This window comes from Python bivittatus, unplaced genomic scaffold (genome assembly GCF_059951505.1).
Source record: "Python bivittatus isolate LINGU-HERP-01145 unplaced genomic scaffold, Pbiv_v1 ctg000790_np1212, whole genome shotgun sequence".
Taxonomy (NCBI): Eukaryota; Metazoa; Chordata; class Lepidosauria; order Squamata; family Pythonidae; genus Python; species Python bivittatus.
In genome coordinates this window covers 9,074,630-9,099,435 of record NW_028277110.1, presented here as the reverse complement: position 1 = coordinate 9,099,435, position 24,806 = coordinate 9,074,630, and the positions used below count along the sequence as shown (strand labels likewise).

General features: G+C 47.2%; 1 protein-coding gene across 3 annotated transcripts in view; it reads left to right on the top strand.

The window, feature by feature from the left end:
• Positions 1–2,039: 2,039 nt before the first annotated feature.
• The window catches only part of NALF2 (NALCN channel auxiliary factor 2), a 39,884-nt gene continuing 17,117 nt past the window's right edge, over positions 2,040–24,806 (top strand). For all 3 annotated transcript variants that reach the window (XR_015793600.1, XM_088129228.1, XM_088129227.1), the window contains exon 1: positions 2,040–3,501. Coding sequence is in view for 2 of the 3 variants with exons in the window: in XM_088129228.1 (XP_087985354.1) it covers positions 2,728–3,501 (774 nt within the window). In the remaining variant the exon portion in view is untranslated. The remainder of the gene's footprint in view (positions 3,502–24,806) is intronic.

The window sequence follows — 24,806 nt, the reverse complement described above, 5'->3', positions numbered from 1 at the left end:
GTCCAAGTCAGACAATTCTGCATGCGTGTCCTATTCACACACACACACACACAATATGCATGCATGCATGTAAATGAGCATATTTTGTAATGTCACCAGGCCCCAGTTGGAAGCCATCAGAACACTCAGAGGGAATGTCTTCATGAGGAAAATCCTAGTTGTCAGACATGTGCTCTGCTGTTAAGCTCTCACTTGCAGCCTCCTGCCCATATTGGTCTTGATGGAGTTTAAGCATTTCTTGATAGAATTACCAATGAGAAAACTAAAAGAATTTGGTGCACTAGCTGGTTTTGAGATTAATAAACAGAAGCTTCGGAGTGGTTTTCACTCATGCAGAGCACACTGCAATAGTCCATATACGAGGTGACCATCTGAAGTGGCCATCTGAAGCATCTTCCTCTCGTGCAACTGGTGCACATGATGGATTTGGTCAAGACCTTCTTAGCCACAGCTGTCACCTGCTGTGAATCCAAGAAGATCCTCAAATTGTACTCTAGTCCTGAGAGGGGAAGCATAACACCATTCAGGACTAAAGCTGAAACATCCCCAGCCCAGGGGAGAAGGAGGAGTATCCAAAAATACAGTCTTGTCAGGGTTGAGCTTTAGTCTGTTCCTTCCCATCCAGTCCCACACAGCCTCCAGACACTCAGACAAGATTCTGACAAGACTGATTGCTCTGTGGTCAAGCTGTATAATTAATGTATAATTATCAGCTGTGCATTGATAATACTGCTGATCCCAAACCGATGGATTACCTTTCCCAGCAGCCTCATATAGTGTGTGTGTGTGTGTGTGTGTGTATCGTTATGTGTGTGTGTGTGTGTATCATTATGTAAATAGCCTCATATGTTAAAGATAAGAGGCAAGAGTGTAGGGGGCTTGGATACAATCGCTCCCAGCCTATGGTCACCAACTAGACCCAACCACAGAAAAAGGAGAACCACCACAGTGCTATGCCTTCCACTCCCAATCCCAGCAGGCAGCCCAGCATGGTAAATGGTATCAAAAACTGCTGAGAGGTAAAAAAGAACCAGAATAGTTGCACTACCCTTGTCCCGGCTCTGCCAAAGGTCATCAAAAAGCAAGACCAATGACATCTCAGTATTATGTCTGGATCTGAAACATGACTGGAAGGGGTATGATCAATTTCCTCTGGGACTTTCAGGTTGAAGATTCGATGAAAATTGTCCAATACAATTGGGTCCAGTGACAGCCACCTAAGCTCATGACGGTCTCCTTCATTTGGCAAAGCTGGCAAAGCTCTCTAGTCTTAGCTGAGATCTTGGACAGGAAGTGTGGAGGAGTGGCTGAGTTAGGACTGCTTGATGGTGGGAGAAGCTGGTGTGAAATGTTGAGGGAGGAGGCAGCCAAGAGGCCCATCGCCTCGGGGCGCTGTCTTAAGGTCTTTGCACAAATCGTCTCTCTCAGCCACAAGGAAACGTGGAGGAAGCCAATGAGACTTTCGAGGTGCCGTAACCCTCGTGGGCCGCTATCGAGCCTCGCCAATGGTTGCCCCTCCTATCTATCGCGGGACGTCCCCTCCACGCCTCACAAGTAGCAGCGCGCTGCTAACCGCTCCGAAGGAAGCCGGAGGGCGCCCCGCTTTTCTCAGCCGCGCAGCAAAGGAGGTTTCTCCGCTCGCTCTCAAAGGCCGCAGTGCTTCCTTCCGTTCGGGAGCTGTTTTTCAGCACCACGGGATCGGGTTGCTCCGGGCTGGCGGCGTTCCTGGTGGGAAGGACGGGTGGCAGCCACGAGCCTCTGCAACTCGGGGACGGACTGCGGGGGAAGAGGAGCTGTCGATCGGGAAACCCTCCGGCCACCCTCCAACGCCAGGCGACCGGGCTTTCAGGGACAGAGGCGGACGGAAACGGAGGAAAGCAAATGCCCGGGAGGTCCTGGATGGCGCCCGCGACGTCGGGGGCGCTGTGGCGAAGGCAGGGCAGCGAAGGGAAGGAAGTGCTCCTCGGGTGCGGAGAGGAGCGCGCACGCGCCTCCGCCTCCTGCCGCCCCCTCCTTTCCGACCCGATCGATTTCTCAAGGTGTTCTCTGCACGACTGAAGATGGCGACAGACTGAAGGCGAGCGGCGGGTGCGGGAGGGGGAAATGGACAGGCCTAGCCGCCGCGCCCGGGCGCTCCGGAGTGGCCAAGCTGCGGCCCGCCTTAAGCGCAAAAGGAAAGGCGAGTGAGGGCGGCAGGCGCCCAGTTGCCGAGGGAGTGCCGAGGCAGGCGATCGGGAGCGAGCGAGCTGGCCCACAGGGACGGACCATGAAGAGGGCCAAACGGTGAGGCACGGAGCGCCGGACGGAGCAGCAGGGACGCCTGCGCCCGAGAGAAGGGGGGATGCCGGTGCGGCACGGCGCGGCCTCGCCCTGCCAGGGCTGGCCATGGTGAGAAGCGCCGTAGCGGCGCAGCACCATGCGCCGGCCAGCGGAAGCCCTTAGCAGCCCCGCGGCGGGAGGCTGGGGGCGTCCGCGCGGGGGTCAGCAGCAGCAGCGGCGGTGGAGAAGGAGCAGGCGGGTCCGGCGGTGTCTTGTCGCCGGCCGCAGGGCGAGCGATGCTGCTGCCCCTCACCCCACCACCATGCCGGGGCGGCGGCGGCGAAGGGGGAGGTAGGTGACATTGTTGTCGGGGAGGGGGGACACAGAGGAGCGGCGGAGCCCAGGAGCGCCGGCGCCGCCGCCCCCCGCCGAGCGCGCCCTGCCCTCTCCGCGCCGCCCCCGAAAAATATGACCAGCGGCGCTTGGATGCAGCCACGAGAAAATGACGCCGCCGCCGCCGCCGCACTAGCTGCCCGCCTCGCCCCCCCAAACCAGCCCGAGAAGCCCTGCGCCGACTCGGAGCGGGCCCAGAAATGGCGCTTGTCGCTGGGCTCGCTGCTCTTCTTCACCGTCCTCCTTTCCGACCATCTGTGGCTCTGCGGCGCCGCCGGAGCCCAGCCCAGAGCTCAGGCTAGGAGCTTAGCCATGTCGGCGCCCTGGGCCGCTCTCGCCAGAGGGCCGCGCAACCACAGCGAGGGCCCCACCCCGCCGGCCCACCCCCGCTGCTCCGCCGCTGGCGCCCCAGGTCGGCACCTGGACCTGAGCGCTGCGTGCTCCCAACGGCGCCTCTTGCAGCAGGGCTCTCTGGCCGCCTTCCCCGCCGTGCCTCTGAGGCTCCCTGCGGCCGCCGCGGTTGCGGCCGCCTCCTCCCCCCAGCTGGACTTCTTGGAGGAACACTTTCGGAACTTTCGCCTCCCCTTTTGTGACACTTACACGGCTTGGGACCTGCTGCTTGGCATGGCCGGCCCGGAAAGCTTGGACTGCAGCTTGCCCAACCTCCTGATGGACTTCCTCTCTGCTGCGGCAGGAGCCCAGCGAGGGGAGGCCTGTAGCAGCTGCTTGGAGGCATATCAAAGGCTGGACCAACACGCTCAGGAAAAATACGAGGAGTTCGAGCTTTTGCTGGAGAAATACCTGCAAGCCGAGGACTATTCTGTGTGCTCCTGCATCAGAGACTGCAAGGTAGGGAGGCTGTGGAGTAGGTGGGTGGGTCCAGAAGCTTTTCTCTGGAGCAGGCCCCTCTTGGGCTTGCCCATGACTTTGTGTTGGAACAGCTAGCCAGCCTGTTGGGATTCTGCTTGCCAACTGCCAGCTTTCCTCAGTCATGCCTACCACCACTCGCCCTTGACCGCTGGCGGATTTTGGCTTGACAGATGGGTGGGGAGGGGAGGAATGCTAGCCACAGGTAGCCAGGCCATTGACTTCTTGTAGTCTGGGTACTGTAAACTCCAAGTTTGCTTTCCTTGCGGCAGCCCTAGTTCGGAATCTCTTGCGAAGGAAGCAGAGTGCCATTAGATCTCCTCAATGACTTGCTCCACAGCAGGGCAGGTGGGAATCTAGTCTTCCTTGGTAGTGAAATAGTCTTGTGATTAAGTAGCTTATTCAAAATGCAGCACGCTGAACTGGCACTCAGGACAACTCAGTGTTGCCTTCCTGTGTAAGGCTTATCCTTTGGGTCTAGAACTAAGGAGTTTTTTGAAATCTTCTCTCCTCCACACTACTTTTGCATAAGAAGGCTCTGAATCTGCCTTGTTGACAGCACTCTTTTTATTGTATTATTTTAAACTCAACATTTGCTTTTTGTTGTTAGCTGCCTTGAGCAACCTTGCTGAACAGAAATATGGAACATAAATCAATCAAACAAATGAATAAAATTACAGCAACATTTACTTGCTATGTGTTCCTGTGGTGGCCCAAGGTGTTCTCCTTCCTGCAACTGTGTATCAGTTATACAGTGTATAGTTTCCAAACTTTGCTTACATCAAAACATTCTGGAAATTTTACTTTGAGATGTTTGATTGTAAGCACCTCCCACTTCCCAAAGTTCCCCAGGTCTTGCCTGTAGGACTGACATACAAAATTGCAGTCCAGGGCAGCTAACGCATCTCAAAGTCTCTTCAAAATTTGCCCCTGCTAATAGACATGAATATTGGCCAAATGGATGTGGTTGTGGCTTCAAGAACTCAAAGGAGCCTCAGGCCCAGTTCAATGGGTAACATTTGCAGGTGTCAGTTGCACAGAACTCAGTGAAAGGTTGCCTTGGAAGCCAGGGCACTGGCATGGGCACAGACCTCCTGACCCACTCCCCATAGCCAACATTGGACATAAGATGTCCCTGTTAATAGAACAGAAGACTAGAAGCCCAGAGAACCAATAGATTCATTGCAGAGACAGAGATGAATAATTAGAGTTGAAAGTAAGGCCTGGAGCATTTCTGGGTTATAAAGAAATTTATACCCAAATTGGCTATACTTTTTAATCTTTTAAATGTTGCGAAAAAACCAAAGAACAAATATGACACTATTTATTAGGTACTACAAAATTAATCCTCGTGTGCTTAGTTATGTGGATTTATTGTTTACATACATTGTAATTTTCAGTTTGCAAATGACTGTAAGAATTAATTTAAAAGTTACTTCCTTTCTGAAAAGATTTTTCAAGTTGTGCTGTACATAACATTAAATGTACTGTTTTTGGAAAGTGGAATATAAATTCAATAAATAAGTGCAGAGGCATTGATTTTCATATGGACATGGAAAAGTAAGGAGACTTGCCATTTCCATTAACTTCTGTGATTCTATCTAAAATTGTTCCTCACACAGAGTTAGCATTAGGAAAAAATGCTCATATTGGCATGAGGATGTTTTTAATTTGGACTTCTCTGTGCCCTCTGATCCCACTATAAATTATCCCACCTCACTTAGCATTACATTAAAAGTACAAGTTTATACCATACATGTTTAATATAACACGAAGTTAGGCTTTTAATATTAGGTGGGGGGGGGAGGTAACATTTCTGATGGTTCCGTTTATATTTGCATATCAGCTTTGACTCCAGAGCCTTCAGGGGGAGAAGGAAAAGAGAGTGCCTGAGATTTTCTGCCTTGTCACAAGATAGCAGTGTTGAAAAAGAAAGCCATAATCTGAATGTAGTTGGGTTAGTTCCACTGATATATGCAAGATTTGTACACTTGGATGAGGGGATTGTCCTACCATTTCAACTTTTGGAGGATGCAGGTATGTAAGTGCGTGGTTAGTTTACCTTGGAGATTGGTGATGCAGTGCCCATGGGTGTCAGTATGTCCAAAGCTGCCTCATTTTATTTTGTCAGGTTTTCTGTTAATTTAAAAAAAAAAGAAAGGGTTAACCTCCAACAACATGTTCATGTCTAGGAAATACTCTGGGATCATCACATTTCAGTCCTGTAGATGTTCTCAGAAAAAGAAAGTGTTGACTGGCCTCCATTGAGAAGTATCCAGAAAAAAGACACAAACAAGCTAGAGGTGGCACTAGAGAGGATTTAATTGAAAAGTGTAACCTTTTCCTGGTTCATCTACTTTTTTATTGCAGTGTGACTTCTGGTGTAGTTATTTAAAAGCAGTCCTCAGTCCAGAAAAATTACATTTCACTGGTACTAGAGTATTGCATATTGTATTATTAGTAGCAACCTATTCAAAAACTTTGAATGAGTTCTTGCTGTGTTTTCAGATATAGTACATGCATACATATATATATGAACCCCTCAGGTTCTGCTTTTAGAGGATTTGGCGTAAGCAGTATTACTGTGCTGTTGATATACTGTATAGCTTTCTTGCTTTGCAATACCAGTCAGACCATTTACCTTGCTGCTTGAGAAAGTAGAAACCTAATAAAATGGTTACATTGTGGGTGAGTATTCCACTCATCTGGAAACTGGGAAATTGTCTATTCTGGATAATTGCATTCCCCCAAAGCAATAGATTGTGGGTTCAAGAATGGTTCTGGTTCCCCCATTGTCAGTGAGGCCCAAGTGACTTCTGCAGCTAACCTGTTTATGTTGGTATACCAACTGTACCCATTCTTACATAAGGGTTATTCATGCACGATCATTTCAGAATTGGAAACATTACTTAATATTGGGCTGCCCTTTGAACTAGCCCAGAAGCTATAGCAACTGGTTAATAAAGGCAGTACACCATGCATTCAGCATCCTATGCTGAAAATGCTGCATTGGCTACTAGTTGCTACAGAGCCAGGGTCAAAATACACATGACCTGAAGCAGTGTCTTCAACTCAGGAACTTATAGTATTTGGGGAGAGCAGAGGTCTCAAACTCTTCACTGCTGCTTTTGCTTTTCTAACAACAATGGGCCTATATAAAGTCTGGCTAAGGGTTTTGAGCAACAGCTAACATGATACTGGGACTTAATTAGACTGTGTTGTGAACACAACACCTTTGCCACTTGAACTTTGTTTCCTGTGAGGTAGCAGTTTCCTGGCAAGTTGGGAGCTTGTCTCCTCTCAAAAAGGAGGGATGATTTTCAGAGCTCTCAGGTAACCCAGAAGGTAGAAAGCCAAAAGAGGGGGTGTTGCCTATCCAATAGGAGTTCTACTTTCTTCATTCAAGGGTGTTATTGTATAAATCCGGTTCCCCCACCTCTGAAAGATTTATACCCACCAGGGAGCTCAGAAACAGGCGGAGCTGTCCACAGGATCCAGGCTTTCATCACTGTAGCAAAAGCAGCAGTGTGCTAGCCTAATGCAAACTCCACCCCTTTTGAGGAGAAATGTCACAGTGAATATACAAAAGGGGTGTCCTTGTGTTATACTGTTGTTATGCTGCTTTTGTCATTTGCCCTCTCTTGAACCCCCACCCTCTCTGTGGAAGACTCTGGAGGCAGTCTGCAGACCTGCACAGAACGGAAGCGTGGTCCATGATCCATGCAGGATAGGGTACTAGGCAAGGTGAGAAGCCTCCCTGGGACTTGATTCCTAGGATCAAGCTAGATGTTTTCAGTCATGCAGTCTGCAGCTCAAAATGGGGATGGTGGACCAAATCCACAGTTATAGGTGCTGACATCTGGGAGAAAGGGTTTTTGCTTAACCTGCTTAGGACTAAATTTCCCCTCTTTGGAACTGATTGGCTGCATCAGCTGACCCAGTTTTCCTGTTTGTGTGACATACTGACCCACGACCCAATTACGGTATGTTGCACAAATACCACCATTAATTCTATTAATATTGATTGAATGAAATGTAGTTTTTATTATGACCCCATCCACTACTTTTTGGAGTATGACCATGATATGCTTTCAAAGCAGCTCTCCCCCCCTGAAAAAAAAGTTCTGAACCCCTGATCTAGCAGATAGAGTTGCCTGTTATTTTGTTCTTTAATAAATACTTTATAAATGTGTGAATGTTTATAGTCTCAACAGGGCAAATGCACATTCTAAACATTCAGAAGTCCCATCTAGGAATTGATTTTTCTCAGGTTTGAGCTGGACTGGACTTGTCACCAGGGCAAACAGATAGATAGATACATAGATATATAGATATATGAAATTATGTTTTGAAATTTGGCAGGAGATTTAGATGAGGTAGACAAAAAGTCACTGCCCAGCTCAAAGCAACTGAGGCAGGAAGAAGCATGGCTCCACGAAGGCAGCAGGGCATCCATTCGGAACAGGTCCGGTGACCCCTCTCTCTCCCAGCTTCATAAATAGGCAGCCTTTTTGCAGACAGGCCTGCGGGTCTTTGAAAGATCACTGAGGGAAGAGGCGCCCTCAGGGTCGAAGCAGCCTGCCTCTGAGGCCCTTTGGCTCCAAGGTCCCCATGCCAGGGGGTGAACAGCGACTGGCCAAGTAGGTTCCTTTACTGTTGCCACCCCATGGTTTCTCCCTCACACTGGCCTTCTGGGGAGCCGGAGAGGATGGAAAGGGGACATCCCCGCTTCACCCGGGGCCTGGCTAAGTACAAAAAAGGGAAACCAAACCAAAAACTTTGGGTGTCTGTAGCTCAGCCCAGCTGAGGCAGTTGAGAGAAGGCCACTGGTCAGGATTGAAATAAAAAATAAAATAAAGTTTATAAAAGCAGAGAGAGAGAGAGAGAGAGAGAGAGAGAGAGAGAGAGAGAGTTTAACTACAAAAAACCTTAACACATTTCTGACTGAATAACTTCAACCTCGCCTGAGGTAACTCCCTCCTCCCACCAACTCCCTCACCAAAGACACTCTTCCCACCAAACCTCCTCCCACCAAAACTTGATAGGCTCCCTTCTTTTCCCCTATTGGCCCCAGGGGTCAGGTGATCTAGTCATTGTTTTAAAACTTCCAGCAAGGGAGTGTGCACCACTGTTCTAGGCAGACTGTTCCTATTTAACAGCTCTTACCACCAAGAATTTTTTCCTAATATTCATCATGAATCTCTGGCAAGAAGGTGATGGGCAGCAGGGAGAAGGCAGAACTGCTTAATTCCTTTTTTGCATCTGTCTTTACGCAAAAGGAAAATGTAGTCCAACCTGTCAAAAACAGCACCATGGGAGACAGAAGAGGAATGCAGGTCAAAATAGGTAAGAAATTGGTGAGAGAACATCTGGCTGCTCTGAATGAGTTCAAGTCTCCTGGACTGGATGGTTTACACCCCAGGGTACTGAAGGAGCTGGCAGTTGTGATCTCAGAACCACTGAATGAAATCTTTGAGAGCTCCTAGAGTGCGGGAGAACTGCCAGAGGACTGGAAATGAGCTGATGTGGTTCCAATCTTTAAAAAGGGGAAAAAGTGGATCCAGGAAACTACAGACCAATCAGTTTGACATCAATACCTGGGAAAATCCTGGAAAAGGTAATCAAGCAGCAGGTTTGTGAGCGCCTAGAAATGAACAGGGTGATTGCTAGAAGCCAGCATGGGTTTGTTAAGAACAGGTCATGCCAAACAAATCTTATTGCCTTCCTTGATAAAGTGACTAAATTAGTGGACCAAGGAAAAGCTGTGGATATAGTATACTTAGATTTTAGTAAGTCATTTGATAAAAGTAGGCCATAATCTACTTCCTGGCAGGATAGAACTATGTGGCATAGACAGTACCACTACCAGATGGATTTGCAGTTGGCTGACTAACTGCACTTAGCATGTGGCCCTTAATGGAACTATATCTACATGGAGGGAAGTATGCAGTGGGGTACCTCAAGTTCTGTCTTGGGCCCAGCAGTCTTCAACATCTTCATAAATGACCTAGATGGGATTGAAGGGGCAGTCATCAAATTTGTGGATGAAAAAAAGCTGGGGGGAATTGCTAACATTTTGGAAAATAGATTCAAGATTCAGAAGGATCTTGACAGACTTGAGCACTGGGCCATACCCAACAAGATGCAGTTCAGTGGAGAGAAAAGTAAGTCCTGCACCTGGGCAGGAAAAACCAGATGCACGGGTACAGGGTAGGCAGTACCTGACTCAAGAACAGTGCCTATGAGAGGGATCTAGGTGTCCTTAAGTGTGAGTCAGCAGTGTGCCAATAAAGCCAACACAATCCTGGGCTGCATCAACAGAGGGATAGTATCAAGATCAAGGCAAGTATAGTATTGTTCTACACCACGCTGGTGAGGCCACAATTGGAATACTACATCCAATTCTGGTCACCACAATAAAAAAAAGATGCTGAGATCCAAGAAAGAGTACAGAGAAGAGCAACAAAGAAGATAAGGGGTCTGGAGGCTAAATCCTATGAAGAACGACTAAAGGAACTAGGTATCTTTAGCTTAACGAAGAGAAGGCTGAGGGGAGACATGATAGCAGTCTTGCAATACTTGAAAGGCTGCCACAGGGAAGAGGATGTCGATTTATTCTCCATAGCACCTGAGGGCAAGAAGCAATGGGTGAAAGCTCATCAGAGGGAGATCGAACCTGGAAATAAGGAGGAATTTCCTGACAGAACTATTAAGCAATGGAACAGCTTGCCTCCTGGAGTTGTGGGTGCTCCATCACTGGAGGTTTTCAAGAAAAGATTGGACAACCATTTGTCTGAGATGGTATGAGGTCTCCTGCCTTGGGTAGGGGGTTGGACTAGAAGACCTCCAAGGTCCCTTCCAACTCTATGATTCTATGAAAACTGTAAAATATTTACATTTTTATGTATTTATTGACTTTAGCTTTGTATTAGCTTTGTTGTACGCCACCCAGAGTCACCTGTGGTGAGATGGGGGGCTATATAAATTGGTTTAATATATTGGTTTAATAATAAATAAAACTGACACTGATTTTTAGTGTGTTATTGCTGAATTCAAGCAACACAACCTTGGGAGGCTTCAGGAGCTGCAGAAAAAGGCCTACAAGGCTATATGTAATCAGCAATAGCCCAAATCTAATGGCACTGACTCGTCAGCACCTTATCACAAGAGAGCAGTGGGATATAGATAGAGAGTTAACATTTATTCTGGGTCCTCTCTTTTTCTTTCTCTTTTTCTACAACTCTGCATACTCTCTGTCACTTTTTTCTCCCTTTCTTCCTAGACATGTAGAACACATGAACTTTGACTCTTCTCCTGATAGGATGTAGTTAGCTAGGTGCTGGGCCTTGCCTAATCCTGTATTGTATAATCTCCTATAATAAATCTCCTGTTATTATAAAGCTTCTCTGGAGAATGCTGACTGGCCATTTTATTGGTTCAGTGGGCAAAGTATATTTATATTTCATTGTAGAATCTATAAAATTGCCTGTGGCTCTAGAATCTCTATGGCCTAAAGGTTTGGTACCAAGCCAGTGTGACTATGAAGAATAACAATAAGGATCAAGTATCTGTGCTGAGCATCATTAATCTGAGCGCCATTTCACTATCATATGCTTCCCTCCCTGAGCTCCTTGAGGTGGAAGGAATACAGGTAGGCTTGGAGTCAGGCCTAAAATGTTTACCGCAGCTGCTTGTAAAATACCACCTTTTCCCACATATCAGCTTCAGAGTTGATGCTCCAGATACTGCTTCAGGGCAGGGAAATTTGGCAGGATAATCTTAAGCAAAATAACTCAAATGTCCACAGTATAAACAAATATCCTGCATGGCATTATTTCTTCATAGACATAAGTGGTGTTTTGCTGACTCTCAGCTTCATGGATTTTCTATTCAGAGGCTCTGAGGAATGGATGGGGGAGGAAGGAAAAACAGAGTCATGGCATATCTCCTTGCTGCCCATATTCTGCTACAATTCTTCCTTTCTATAGCTATGCATCGATTTATCTCTTCCAAGGTGTTTGGAGCACCATACAGAATTCACTCTTTCTTTAGTTCATTAGTTCATAGATCCCCTTTGAACTAGTTGACCAACGCTAGCTCATTCCTGACCATATTCAGAACAAAAAATTGAAAGTCAGCCACCTACTATTTGACCTCATCATAAGTGTTGGATACTGTGGTTTGCTACCTGGTGGGTTTATTGAAGGCAGCTGTCCATCTGATCATGAAATTGGTATAATTGTCTATATCCAAGCTGCTGTGTACTAGGATAAGTGTTGCCCATAAAGTCATAAACTCTCCGGATTTCAGATAATACCTGTCAGCCAAGGAACTAGGGGACAAGGACAGAACATCTATAGAAGCTGCTCTGGGAATATAGATCTGAAACATTTTGGCAATTCCTGGTTTGGCAGGAAGTTTGGCAATTCCTGGATCTGGGCCAACTGCTACGGGGGTTGATTCACCATTTGATTCAAATGGTCTGTCTGGGCCACCATATAGTAATGATGTTGGGCCACAGGAGCAAAGGGTTCATGACCTTATCAGTGGACAGCAATACTGTAAGGGAGTTGATTTTCATTGTCTGGATGTAGACACTTGAACTGATTCTTTCCTCCTGTAAAAAAGGAAGTGAAGAGTTACTGAAATTGCAATCAAACTTCCCTTGGCAGATACTAGAACTGGAAGCAACACAGGAAACAATTCAAGGACACAGAATTTTGGTAAATAGGTTTATTTCAAGAACTAATGAAGCTGTCATGAAATGACTGTGAAATAATTCCAATGACTGCTTATATAATAATTCAAACCCTATTTATAGTGAAATCAAGGATAACATTCTTGTGTCTTTTTCTTTGTTTATGTGGTTTTATGGCTAGAGGCTTCTTTCTTTTTAAGGGTGTGTCTGGTTTATGGGAATGGACTCCAGCTTCAGGCTCTTGGCTTCAGACCTTGCCAGAACTAGCCCTCCAGAAATAGCATAGAGACAGGGCTTTTGCCAAATATTTCTGGGAGTTCTAGAAGGATTAACCCTAATCTCTAGAAGGTTCCAAAAGGGGCTCTGTACAGGTGCATGTCCCATGTGATTGAATTTACAGATCACCATTCAAACAGCTGCAGTCACAGGTAAGTAACACATTTATCTAAAGTCAGTGTTAGTAGTGAGAGACTGGTTGTCCTCTCCATTGGAAAGTATACATCATATGCCGATATGGGGGGAATGATCTTAATAGCAGCATCCAGATTATGGAGAGCCCTTCCTTTGTGTCAGATTCAGCCAGCGCGGCATGGCTAGGAACTTGCCCAGCCGCACTTAGTCAATTTTACCACTTGAGCACTAGCAAGGAAAGGGGAAGTGAGAAACCGCAAACTGATTAATGGGCCAGTTGGCGCCACTCAACTAAACTGCAAGCGGATGCGTTGTGTTAATGCCCGATTGCTGCGGGCGCTGTAGACAAAGGGGAGAGCCACGGATTTGAGTTAAAGCAATCAGCTCGTGATTGGGGAACTCCCGGTTTTGCGAGCAACAGAAAGACCCATCAACGACAACAACAACGCCAGCAATCAAGAACACAAAAGAGCTGGACTGAATCTGCCATTTGAGTAAAGGGGGGGATTACTGCAGGTAATCTGTAACCAAGCAACAGGGGTTAAGAACGGGAACGGGAAACTATAAATTGTATTGTAAAATGTGCCAAGCCAGTCCTGGCTTTGTCTATAATTACGAACATTACGCTTGAGTAAACATCTTTGCTGAACACACGTGTCATGAGAGTTTCTCTGAGTTGAACGGGATAAACCTTATATAAAGCCAGGACTCACCTTTGAATGCTACCCAGTATGCACTGAGGAGCACTCACCTTTTTTCCTGTAGCCAGAACTGTAGGAGAACCAATTGACGGCACCAGGAGATGGCCAGCGACGGGGAAGGTGCTAGCCAGTGGGGCAACGAGAAGCCCGGACTCAAAGGCACGATGGCAGGACCGGCCCAGGGCAAGGAGCGCATGGGTGCAGCCGAGAGGGTGCCAGAGGAAAGGTGGTTGTTTACCGTGGGCATGGGCCCCGATGTGTCCCCAGGATGGGGGGCCACGACAAGCCGTGGCTTGGGGTACAAGACCCGGGAGCTGGAGAAGCGGCTCACCCGACTGGAAGCCAAGTTCGAACAGCGGGTGGAAGCTGTCCAGGCAATGCTGCAGGCCATACTTCGGGGGGGCGATGCCCCTACGGCAGAGACGCAGGCGGAAGAGGAATCGGGCGATGCCAGCGGTGGCCCCGTGACCCAGCCAACTCTGGGGACGCACCTCAGGGCAGGAGATCGACAGGCGGCAGATGCACTGAGACTCCGGGGTCTAACTGGGAAGTTTTCGGGGGACCCCGAACACGTACCCTGCTTCCTGACACAAGTGTGGAATTTCATGAAGCGGAGTGGGCACCTGTTTGCCGGCGACGAGGAGAGAATCACCTATGTGGTGGATTTGTTGGAGGGCCAAGCCGCTGGTTGGGTGGTCCACTTGTATGATGCCGACGCGGCAGAGCTAAAGAGGTTCCCAGAGTTCATGCAGGCACTCTGGGACAGATTTGAAGACACGCTGAGTGCCGGGCAGGCCAGAGACGACATCCTACGCCTGAGGCAGAGGGAGAAGTCAGTGGCCAAGTACGCCTTGGAGTTCCGGTGCCTAGTGGAAAAACTGACAGATTGGCTGGAGTCCCTGAGGGTGGACTACTTCAAAAATGGCCTCAATTCGGAGGTCCTCGAGAGAGCGCTTAGTTGGGACGACCCGACCACACTAAAAAGGTGGATCTGGCTGGCCGGGACGGCAGAGGCGGCATGGCAGCAGATCAAGTGGAGAGCGAGGGACCGAGAGCCGACTAAGGATGAGTCGGGGGAGGGGGCTGCAGAGGAGAGGCGGAGCAGCCGACGGCAACCCACGAGGGGACAGGAGGCTCTGAAGAAATCCAGCCTCTGTTTCCGGTATGGGGGACGAGGCCATCGGGTGGTGCAATGCCCGACAGAGCGAGACGGGCTCCCACTCTAGGCTGACGCCGGGGCCCAGACAATCCTGGGACGGTGTGCCCCTGACTGGCCATGGAAAGGAGTTGGGGCAGCGGCAGCAGAACGCAGCGGGACCGGGTGGTTCACTCCCGCGATGGCGTCATCCGGGGAAAAGACAGAGCCAGCAGGAAATGAGCAGTGCCTGCACTGAATGGCATTCCAGTGCAGGCAGAGGAGCCGAGGCATGCAGATCCGATAGTGGATGAGGACTGCTCTCCCATGCAGGTGAGGGTACATATCCTTGGGGTAAGATCGGGGGCTGATGCACGATTGCAGGCGCTACTGGACTCCGGGTGTACTCACTGTCTGATACACCCGGTGCTAGTAACGGGGCTAGGTCTCCAGGTGCAGAGACTCAAGGAGCCCATTGGTTTCAGTCAGCTTGATGGCTCACTTGCGGGGGGGGGGTGGCTCAATACTACACCGAGCTGGTCCGAATGATGATCGGGGATCATCAAGAAGAGCTGCAGTTCGTGGTGGTCCCGATTGCCGATTACGCGGTGGTGCTTGGCTTGGCGTGGCTGAGGCGGCGGAACCTGCTCGTCGACTGGGCATCGGAGGCACTGAGGTTTGGAGACGCGGAGGAGCAGGAGAGTGCCGGAAGCACTGACGACCGATGACGAGGGGAGGAGTAGCCGCGGAGAAGTCAGTGGAGCCGGAGCGTCCAGTGCGGGGAGGTGAGCGGACCACGATGGGAGCCACAGCAGTGGCAGCGGCGAGACCGGGACCCCATGAGGCGGCAGCGGCATTGGAACCGAGGGGCCCTAACACAGCAGCAGCCTACCAGATGACTGCAGCGGGCGGTTCCATGACGGGGAAGCCGATGGAGCCAGAGAGCGTCGAGGGCATCCCGCACCAGTACCAGGACTTGACGGCAACGTTCAGCGAGGAATCAGATCAACTCCTGCCCCACAGACCCAGTGACTGCGCCATCGAGCTAGAGCCGGGGGCCAAGCTACCCAAGCCGAAGATGTACTCCCTGTTGGGGAAGGAGATGGGCGCCCTTCAGGAGTTTGTGGACAAAAATCTCGTGTGGGGCTTTACCCAGCCCGCGAAGTCCCCACTGGAGGCCCCGGTGTTGTTCCGGGAAAAGAAAGACGGCTCGCTCCGAATGTGCATGGACTATCGGGGACTGAATGCCATAACCACGGAATACAATTACCCTCTCCCCTTGATGAAGGACTTGTTATCCCATCTATCCAAGGGGAGAGTATTTACAAAACTGGACTTGCACAAGGCGTACTTCAGGGTCAGGATCTGCATAGGAGATGAGTGGAAAACGGCTTTCAACTGCCCGCTTGGAAGTTTCCAATTCCGCGTGATGCCATTCGGGTTAAAAGAGGCCCCAGGGGGTGGGCGGAGCTGGCGTCGCGGCGGTACGGCGGGCGATCCTGGGCTCCCAGGATCGCAGCCGATATCTCCCCCCCCGGACAGTCCTGATGGACCTAAGCCGTCCCGTAGAGATGGCGATCGCAAAGGGCGCGTCCCGCGGATCTCAGGGACGCCGCAAGTCCCAGATTGATCCCGGGAGAAGCTCTTGAAGCCGGCGGAGGAGAGGCAGCCAAAAATGGCTGCGAAAGCCGGGACAGCTCCAAAGGAAGAAGAAAGAGAGGGGTGTCAACCGGGTGAGATGGACCTTTACTATTCAACTATTCTTAGAGAACACCTTAAGTAACTTAAAGAGATTTTTGAAAGTGAAGAAAAGTGGATCAAGTGGCGAGATTGAGCCTTATAAAAAAAAAGGGGGAAAAAATTTTTTTTTTTTTAACTTTCCCTTTTTAGTGGAATTGGCAAGATGTTTTTTCTTTTAAAAAAATATATTTTTAACTGGACTGGCTTTTTCTTTTTAATACTCAATAATTCTTTATCTTAAGCCTCTTTTTTGACTAAGATTTCTTTATTGTTATAAGAAATTTATATTTTTGGATTTTGAAATGGGGAAAGTGGAGTTAAGAGAAAGTAAATGAAAGAAAGTTGCACTGCCATCCAGAGGCTCGACATAGTGCCTTTTTTCTTCCATTGTGACGCATGCTCAAGGACCCTGGGCTTTCTAAAAAGATAGTGGGATGTGCATGTTTATACAGGTGCCATCCGAATAACTATAAGCAAGAAAGTGGAGTTGAAAGCAACTTTGAAAATATCAAGATGGAAAGTTTGAGTTAGTCACAAGAGCCTTGATTAGTGGCAGTAGCTCTTCTTTCTGCTAGAAGCTCTGCTTTGCTCTCTATTCCCCCCCCCCGTTGGATTTTTAAAGAGATCCAGCCTTTCCCCTCCTCTTCTTTTTTTTTGCTTTTTTTTCTCTTTCTCTTGGCAAGAACAAAGATAAAGAATCCTTTGATTCAATGAAGGTTTATACAAGATAATAGACTATACGAGAAACACAATGCAGAAAAAGATTTTTAAACTATCGAGGATGACTATAAAAAACTGGAAGAAGAGCTGCAGAAATTCCTACAAAAAAAAGGAAAAAAAGATATTAAAGCTAAAATGGACTTAATTAAACATAAAATGGGATCAATGGAAAAGGAAGAAATAGCACAAGAAATCAGAAACATTAAACAGAATTATTTTGAGGCTTATAAACTGAGAATTAAAAGGGTTAATCAACTGATAAATGAAGAGGGACAGACTTGTTCTTGGTACTGAGGGTGAGAAAAAGATTATACAAGATTATAATGGAAAATCGTACTAAGAGAATGTATAAAAAGAAGAAGTAAAACAATATTGAAAGAAACTACTTCAGATGCTTAAAGAAAAATGAGGGGAATACAACAATGATGGAACTGACAGAAGCTTCAAAAAGCAGAATGTTTGAAAGGACATTTATTATTGCTTTCTCTTATCCAATAATATAGAAAAAGGAATAAACAGCTAGATGTTTTGGGATATTGAATGAAAAGGGTGAACTTAAAATTATGCAAGCGCTGGAATAAAGTATAAAACTGAGATATATAGTTAAAAATTGTATTTGATTATAAATGTTTTAAGAGATTAGACTAAAATTTATACATGGTTGGATATAGTAACATATAGATTTTAAACTAGAGACGTTTTTGTTGAAACATGTAGTGAAGAATTAAGTATGTTTTGATAGTGGTTAGAACTGTAACTTTTAAGAATTGGAAGAATGAAAAAGTACCTATGCAGGAGGAAGTTATTGAAAATTATGGAATGTGCAGAGATGTATAGTAATGTAATGGATTAGGAAATTTTACAATAGAAATTTGATATCAATTATTATATATATACACATATAATCGATAGATGAAAATGTACTACTAATCCTATTGAAAGTTAAAATTTCTTGTAATAAATGATTCTATAGACTAGCTATGAATGATTAATAATTGTTAATTGATAAGTACACAAGTATATTTTGAATAGATATGAGAATCTAAGATTATGAAAGGGGCACCAACGAGTTGGTAACTGGTTGACACACGGTATAAAATGGAAGATGTTTTTTTTATGCTTTTCTATGTTCTTGTTTGTTTATGTATGTTTTGTGTTTGTTGTAAAAAAAAAAAAAAATTTATTAAAAAAAAAAAAAAGAGGCCCCAGGGGTGTTCATGCAATTAATAAATGAAGTACTGCATGACCTACTGTACCGGGGCGTCCTGGTCTACCTGGACGACATGTTGATATATTCTGAGACCCTGACTGAACATGTGAAACTAGTATGCACGGTGTTCCAGAGACTACTAAAATCACAGCTGTATGCCAACTGCGAGTTCCATCGGGAGCAGTTGGACTACCTCGGCTATCGAATATCCAGCCGAGGCATCGAAATGGACCCAGCAATGGTGAAGGATGTGCTGGGCTGAGAAGCGCTGCGGACCTGGAGGCAACTCCAAAGCTTCTTAGGGTTCGCGAACCTCTACCGGCAGTTCATCCCAAACTTCGCCCAGGTCACCCTCCCGTTAATGGACTTGCTCAAGACTCAGGGCAGCGGGAAAGCCCCCAAACCTAGCATGCCTCTTGCGTGGACCCTGGAGTGCCAAGAGGCATTTGAGGATCTGAAGCGCAGATTCACGATTGAGCCCATCCTCCGCCACCCTGACCCAGACCGGTGGTTCGTAATCCAGGTGGACGCATCCGACATGGCAGCGGGAGTAGTCCTGCTGCAGCCCGGACCTGAGGGGCCCCTCCACCCATGCGCCTATGCCTCCCGCAAGTTCACCGAGACGGAAAGGAAGTGGGTGGTGTGGGAGAAGGAGGCGTTTGCAGTCAAGTGGGCCCTATCCACCTGGAGGCATCTGTTGGAGGGGGCAGCCCAGCTGTTCGAGGTGTGGACTGACCATAAGAACCTCGAAGTGCTGAAAGCCCCGCGGAAGCTGTTGCCGAAGCAGGCATGCTGGTCCTAGTACTTCGGGAGATTTGATTTTACCCTCAAGGACATCCCAGGGAAAAGGAACTTTTTGGCGGATGGTTGTCCTGTATGGCTCAGCATGCCAGCCAGCGGGAGGAGATTGTGGACTCAATCATCCCTGCGAACCGGCTGGCCGCAAAAGCAGTCACCCGGAGCCAAACAAAGAAGAGGGGAAGGGACCCAGAACCGGGGCTTAAACAAACTTTCCAAGAAGCCGGGGAGCAGGACACTTGGCTCATGGCAAACGAAGGCTCATTGATCGGTCAAGGAGGCTTGTGGTGGCACGAGGACAAACTGTATATACCGGAAGGGTGCTGGAGGGAAGTCATGGAGGGAGCCCACGATAACAAGAACGTGGGGCATTAGGATTTGTAAAGACTCTCCACCTGATCCGAAAACAGTTTTGGTGGCCAACACTCTGAAAAGACATAGAGGCATACACAGGAGGCTGCCAACATGCACAACAGCCAAGGGGAGTAAAGGCAAGCCCCAGGGAGTACTCCAGCCAGTTGCGACGCCCGACGGTCCATGGCAGGAAATCGCCATGGACTTCATTGTGGAGCTGCCTGAGAGCAAGGGGAAGACCGCTATTTGGGTTGTAACAGACTTGTTCTCCAAACAAGCGCACTTCGTAGCTTGTCGGCAAGTCCCCATGGCGGAGAGACTGGTGCGGCTGTTTGTGCAGCACATCGACCGTTTGCACGGCGCGCCCCGACGAGTCAGTGATCGGGGCGGGAACTTCATCGCATGTTTCTGGTGAGAATTCCTAAAATTGGTAGGAACTCAGCAAGCCCTCTCCTTGACGGCGCACCCGCAGACGGGCGGGGCCACGGAACACCTTAACGGGAGTGGAGCAGTACTTGTGGTGCTATGTGGGATACCAGCAAGACGACTGGGCAGAGCTGCTACCGTTTGCTGAGGTAGCGTATAACAATGCAATCCATACAAGCACTGGCTTCACCCCGTTCAGGGTGGCTACTGGACGAGATTTTGTCCCTATGCCGGAGCTTCCCCAACCGGCATCCCGAATCGCCTTGTTGGACGATTGGTTTGCCCGGATAGACACCATGAGACAGGCAGTACGGACGGTGCTGCAAGGGTTCCGAGCTGAATACGAGAAGCACGCCGATCGCAAATGGCTCCCCGAGTGGCAGTGGAAGGTGGGAGACCAAGTCTACCTATCCACGAAAAACCTGAAGACCCACCAAACTTCAAAGAAGCTCAGCCCACGGTTTGTGGGGCTGTTTCCTATCGCAGAAGTAATCAACCCGGTAACCGTCTGGTTGATGCTCCCCAAGGCACTAGGGAAGATCCATCCGGTCTTCCATTGGAACTTGTTGAAGCTGCACCAACCAGACAACAATTGGCACAGGGAAGAGCCGGTCCCAGCCCCGCTCATGGCCGATGGGGAGCGGCATTTTGAAGTGAAGCAGATACTGGACGCTAGAAAATACAAGGGACAAATCCAATTGTTGGTGCAATGGAAGCATTTTCCAAAGCCGCACAGCGAATGGGTGAACCGAGCCCATGTTAGGGCGCCCGAACTGGTCCAGGATTTTTACTGAGAGTACCCCGGGAAGCCAAGGTAAAAGGAGGGGGATTTGTCTTCAGGGGGGCGGTATGTCAGATTCAGCCGGCGCGGCATGGCTAGGAACTTGCCCAGCCGCGCTTAATCAGTTTCACCACTTGAGCGCTAGCAAGGAAAGGGGAAGTGAGAAACCACAAACTGATTAATGGGCCAGCTGGCACCGCTCAACTAAACCGCAAGCGGATGCATTGTGTTAATGCCCGATTGCCGCAGGCGCTGTAGACAAAGGGGAGAGCCACGGATTTGAGTTAAAGCAATCAGCTCGTGATTGGGGAACTCCCGGTTTTGCGAGCAACAGAAAGACCCATCAACGACAACAACAACGCCAGCAATCAAGAACACAAAAGAGCTGGACTGAATCTGCCATTTGAGTAAAGGGGGGGATTACTGCAGGTAATCTGTAACCAAGCAACAGGGGTTAAGCACGGGAACGGGAAACTATAAATTGTATTGTAAAATGTGCCAAGCCAGTCCTGGCTTTGTAATTACGAACATTACGCTTGAGTAAACATCTTTGCTGAACACACGTGTCATGAGAGTTTCTCTGAGTCGAACGGGGTAAACCTTACACTTTGGACATTGGCTGCCATTTCATTTCCATGCCTGAGATCTGGTTATTAGTAAAAGTCTTTGCACCTTAAAAAATGTAGATCATTGTGCTCTAATTAGCTTATTTTTGCTGGATACATGTTCAGAAAGATATATATTTTTGATTGTAGCACATGCTGAAATTAGGGCAGGTAAGGAATATCCTGATTAAATGATTGATTGATTATCTACCTGTTGGATTCTTGGTGCTCTCTGAGCTTGGTTGTTTTCTTGCAGACATTTTATTGCCAAGTTAACATCATTAGTGCGAGGGAGAGTGGGGTTTGATTATCCACCTGCAAACAATAAAAAAGGTGAATTATGGTGAGTTCTCTAGAGAGGTAGAGAAGATAAGGAGAAGGAAAAGAAGTGTTTCTATGTTTGCCTAATTTTGTTTCATTTTTGGTATGATGTGTATGCCAGCTTTTTTGTAGGTTTGCTTTTATGTGGCATGCACTTTGTTTTTCTGAGTTTTTCTTTGTTGTGGTTTTGGTAGTCATTTTGGATATATAATACCTATGAATATATTTTCAGAGTGTTTAGCAGCTCCAGTTCTTTCTTAAACTAGGATTTTGTTACATGTACATACACTCCAGTCACACTATTACCTTTTGGCAACATTACAAAAAGCAGAGAAAAGAAGATGAGCAAAAGATATTAAAGACGTAACAAAAAAGAAAAGAAACTATAACTAAATCTAGTATATAGTAGATATCATTTTATCTCTCCAATACTGTTGTGCCTTTACAAACCATCCTTCCTTCTATTGTGTCCATGTATCACATCATATATATCACCTTTTTGTTTTTTAACTTTCTCACCTCTCCATCCAACAACAGTTTTCTCAGCCTTCTCTTTCCTCTTGATCCATTCACCCTTCTTTCCTTCCTTGTACTTTTATACTGCTTAGATGAATAAATAAATACCTACAGTAAATAACAAATGAAAGCAGTTTACAAAAATGGTCTACAATAAACATAATACATCACCTTATAATAGCAACATCACTATGAAAACGGAGTGATAACAACAGCATTATGCTTAAGTAACCAAGTTTTCAGGGGGCGCGGTGGTGCAGTGGCTTAATGACGCTGAAAGTTGCCGGCCAGAAATGGTCGACACTTCAGCGGTTCGAGTCCAGCCTTTGCGTTAGCAGGGTGAGCTCTTGTTTCCTCCCCAGTTCCTGTCAACCCAACAGTTCGAAAACTCATGTGAGTAGATAAATGGGTACTCTCACTCCGATGAGAGGAAAAATGCTGGCGGCACCTTGCAAAAAGAGTTGGGAGCAGTTGCTGGTAGCGCGGAAGCCACGCTCGCCCGAAAAAAAAAGCGCGAAGCAATGGAAACCCCACCTCCTGCGCTCGCCAGCTGGGCTCTGCTCTAGGAAGGAGGCACTGGCAAACCACTTCCAAAACACCTTGCCTTGAAAACTGCAAGGACTCGTCCAAAGCAGTCACTGCAGAGTCGGTAATGACTGAGTGGAGATTTAAAAAAAAACACCAACCACCAAGTTTTCACTACTCTTCTAAATGCTAGCAATGAAAATGTTGATCTTATTTCTGGTGGGACCTGATTCCACAGGAGGAGAGCTCAGCAGAGAATGCTCACTACTCACAGATATCCAGGTCCCAAGCCATGCAGGACTTCGTAAGCTACCACTAGCACCACGAATGACATCCAGACACAAACTGGTAGCCAGGGCAGCTCCCAAAGTACTGATGTTCTATGGCAATACAGGTAGTCCTCGCTTACCGACTGCCTTGTTAAGCAACTGTTCAAAGTTACTACAGTGCTAAAAGAATAACTTTACAACCAATGTCCACATTTACGACCTTTGCAATGTCCTTCAGTCATTTGATCACCCTTACAGTCAGTACGCATTGTCCTGTATCTGACCTGTTGTTTTTCTTTTTTCCTCCCCTTGCAGAGCAGAGAGATTGGAGAGGAAGGGCTTACAAGAGAGTAAGCAGGCACACAATGGGGAACACACATCGAAAGCAATGTGCTGGTGCTGGCAGCTGCAAGTGTGCTATGCAAACAGCCCAGCGTATTCCCCATTGTATGTCTGCTTACTACCTTGTAATCCCTTCCTCTCCAATCTCTCAGCTCTGCAAGGGGGTGGGGGAGAAAAAAACAGTATTTCTGTAGGTAATCTTTCCTGTGCCTGACCCATCCCTCTCCCCCCTCCCCCCCCCCCCCCGTTGTAGAGCAGAGAGATTGGAGAGGAAGGGATTACAAGAGAGCAAGCAGGCACACAATGGGGAATACACCAGGCTGTTTGCATAGCGTGCTCACGGCTGCTGGTGTTAGCACATTGCTTTCGATGTGTATCCCCCATTGTGTGCCTTCTTACTCTCTTGTACTCCCTTCCTCTCCAGTGAATATAAATACATTAATTCCCTTCTTGTTAATAATCCCAGCGCCAGGGGGAGCATTCCAAAGGATGGGGGAGTGGGAAAAAGGAAAGCACATGATTTCCAACTTAGCAACTGCTTCACTTAGGAACAGAGTTGCTGGTCCCAACTGTGGTTGCTAAATAGAGGTAGTCCTCATTTAGCAACCAGAATTGGGATCGGCAACTCGGTCATTAAGTGAAGTGGTTGCTAAGTAAAACTGTTTATAATCTTACTTCAGCTTTCCTTTGTTTAGAGACCTGCGAAAGTTGTAAATATGGGGATTGGTCGCAAAGTTACTTTTTCATCACTGTCATAACTGCAAATGGTCACTAAATGAGGCAGTTGCTAAATGAGGACTACCTGTCCCAGGAAGTTCCTATTAGTACACAAGCAGCTGCATGCTGTAATAGCAGAAGTTTCTGGGTGGCTTTTAAGACCACTCTTGTGTAGAGTCCCTTCATGAAGTGACAAAAGCTTGAGCAATTGTTGTTAGTGCTTCCCATCCCAGGAATGGTTGTAACTCGTGCATCAGCCAAAGCTGGGCAAAGGTTCTTCTGGCCACTGCTTCTACTTGCTGTTGCAGCAAGAACTGTGAGTCTGAAAACTCCCTCATATTATGGACTAGGTCCTTTGGGGGAAGCACAACTCCTCAAGAATTAATGTTGGAATTAGCCCACAGTAGCTTGGTTGTTGGATTGTTTTGTGATTTGACATAAGCATACTATCATACCCAGCCATTCACTTATTTCAACAAATATTTATTCCTTACAGCAGATTACATACTATCCAATTTTTCTCCCAACATTTGCAGATCTTAAAATTTCTGTGTTCATTTTCCCATTCTTACTAAACATTATAGCCAGTTACAGAAATCCATCTATTTTTTTGTCATTTATGTATTACTTGCAGTCTTTCACCCCATTTCTCCAGTTAACCAAAACTAATTTGGCCTCTGATACATTAATTTTCTTATTCATATGTTTGTATCACACAGTCTATCTAACATTCATTACAAATCATCCAGGTCGTCGTCCAACAACATAGGATATTTTATTATATATATTCATGTCCCCAACCAACACCCCTTTAACTTCTTCACAAATATTCATTATATATTGATCAATAAATGCATTAAACAACTGAGGTGACATCACACATTCTGCTCAGTGTTGAATCATTTACTAAGCATTTCATTTATTCTTATGTGTAACTTCAATCAATACTGCTTTTACTGAGTTCAGCAACCATAACATTTAATTCTAAAGTTTTCTCATTCATCTTGTGTGAAACAAG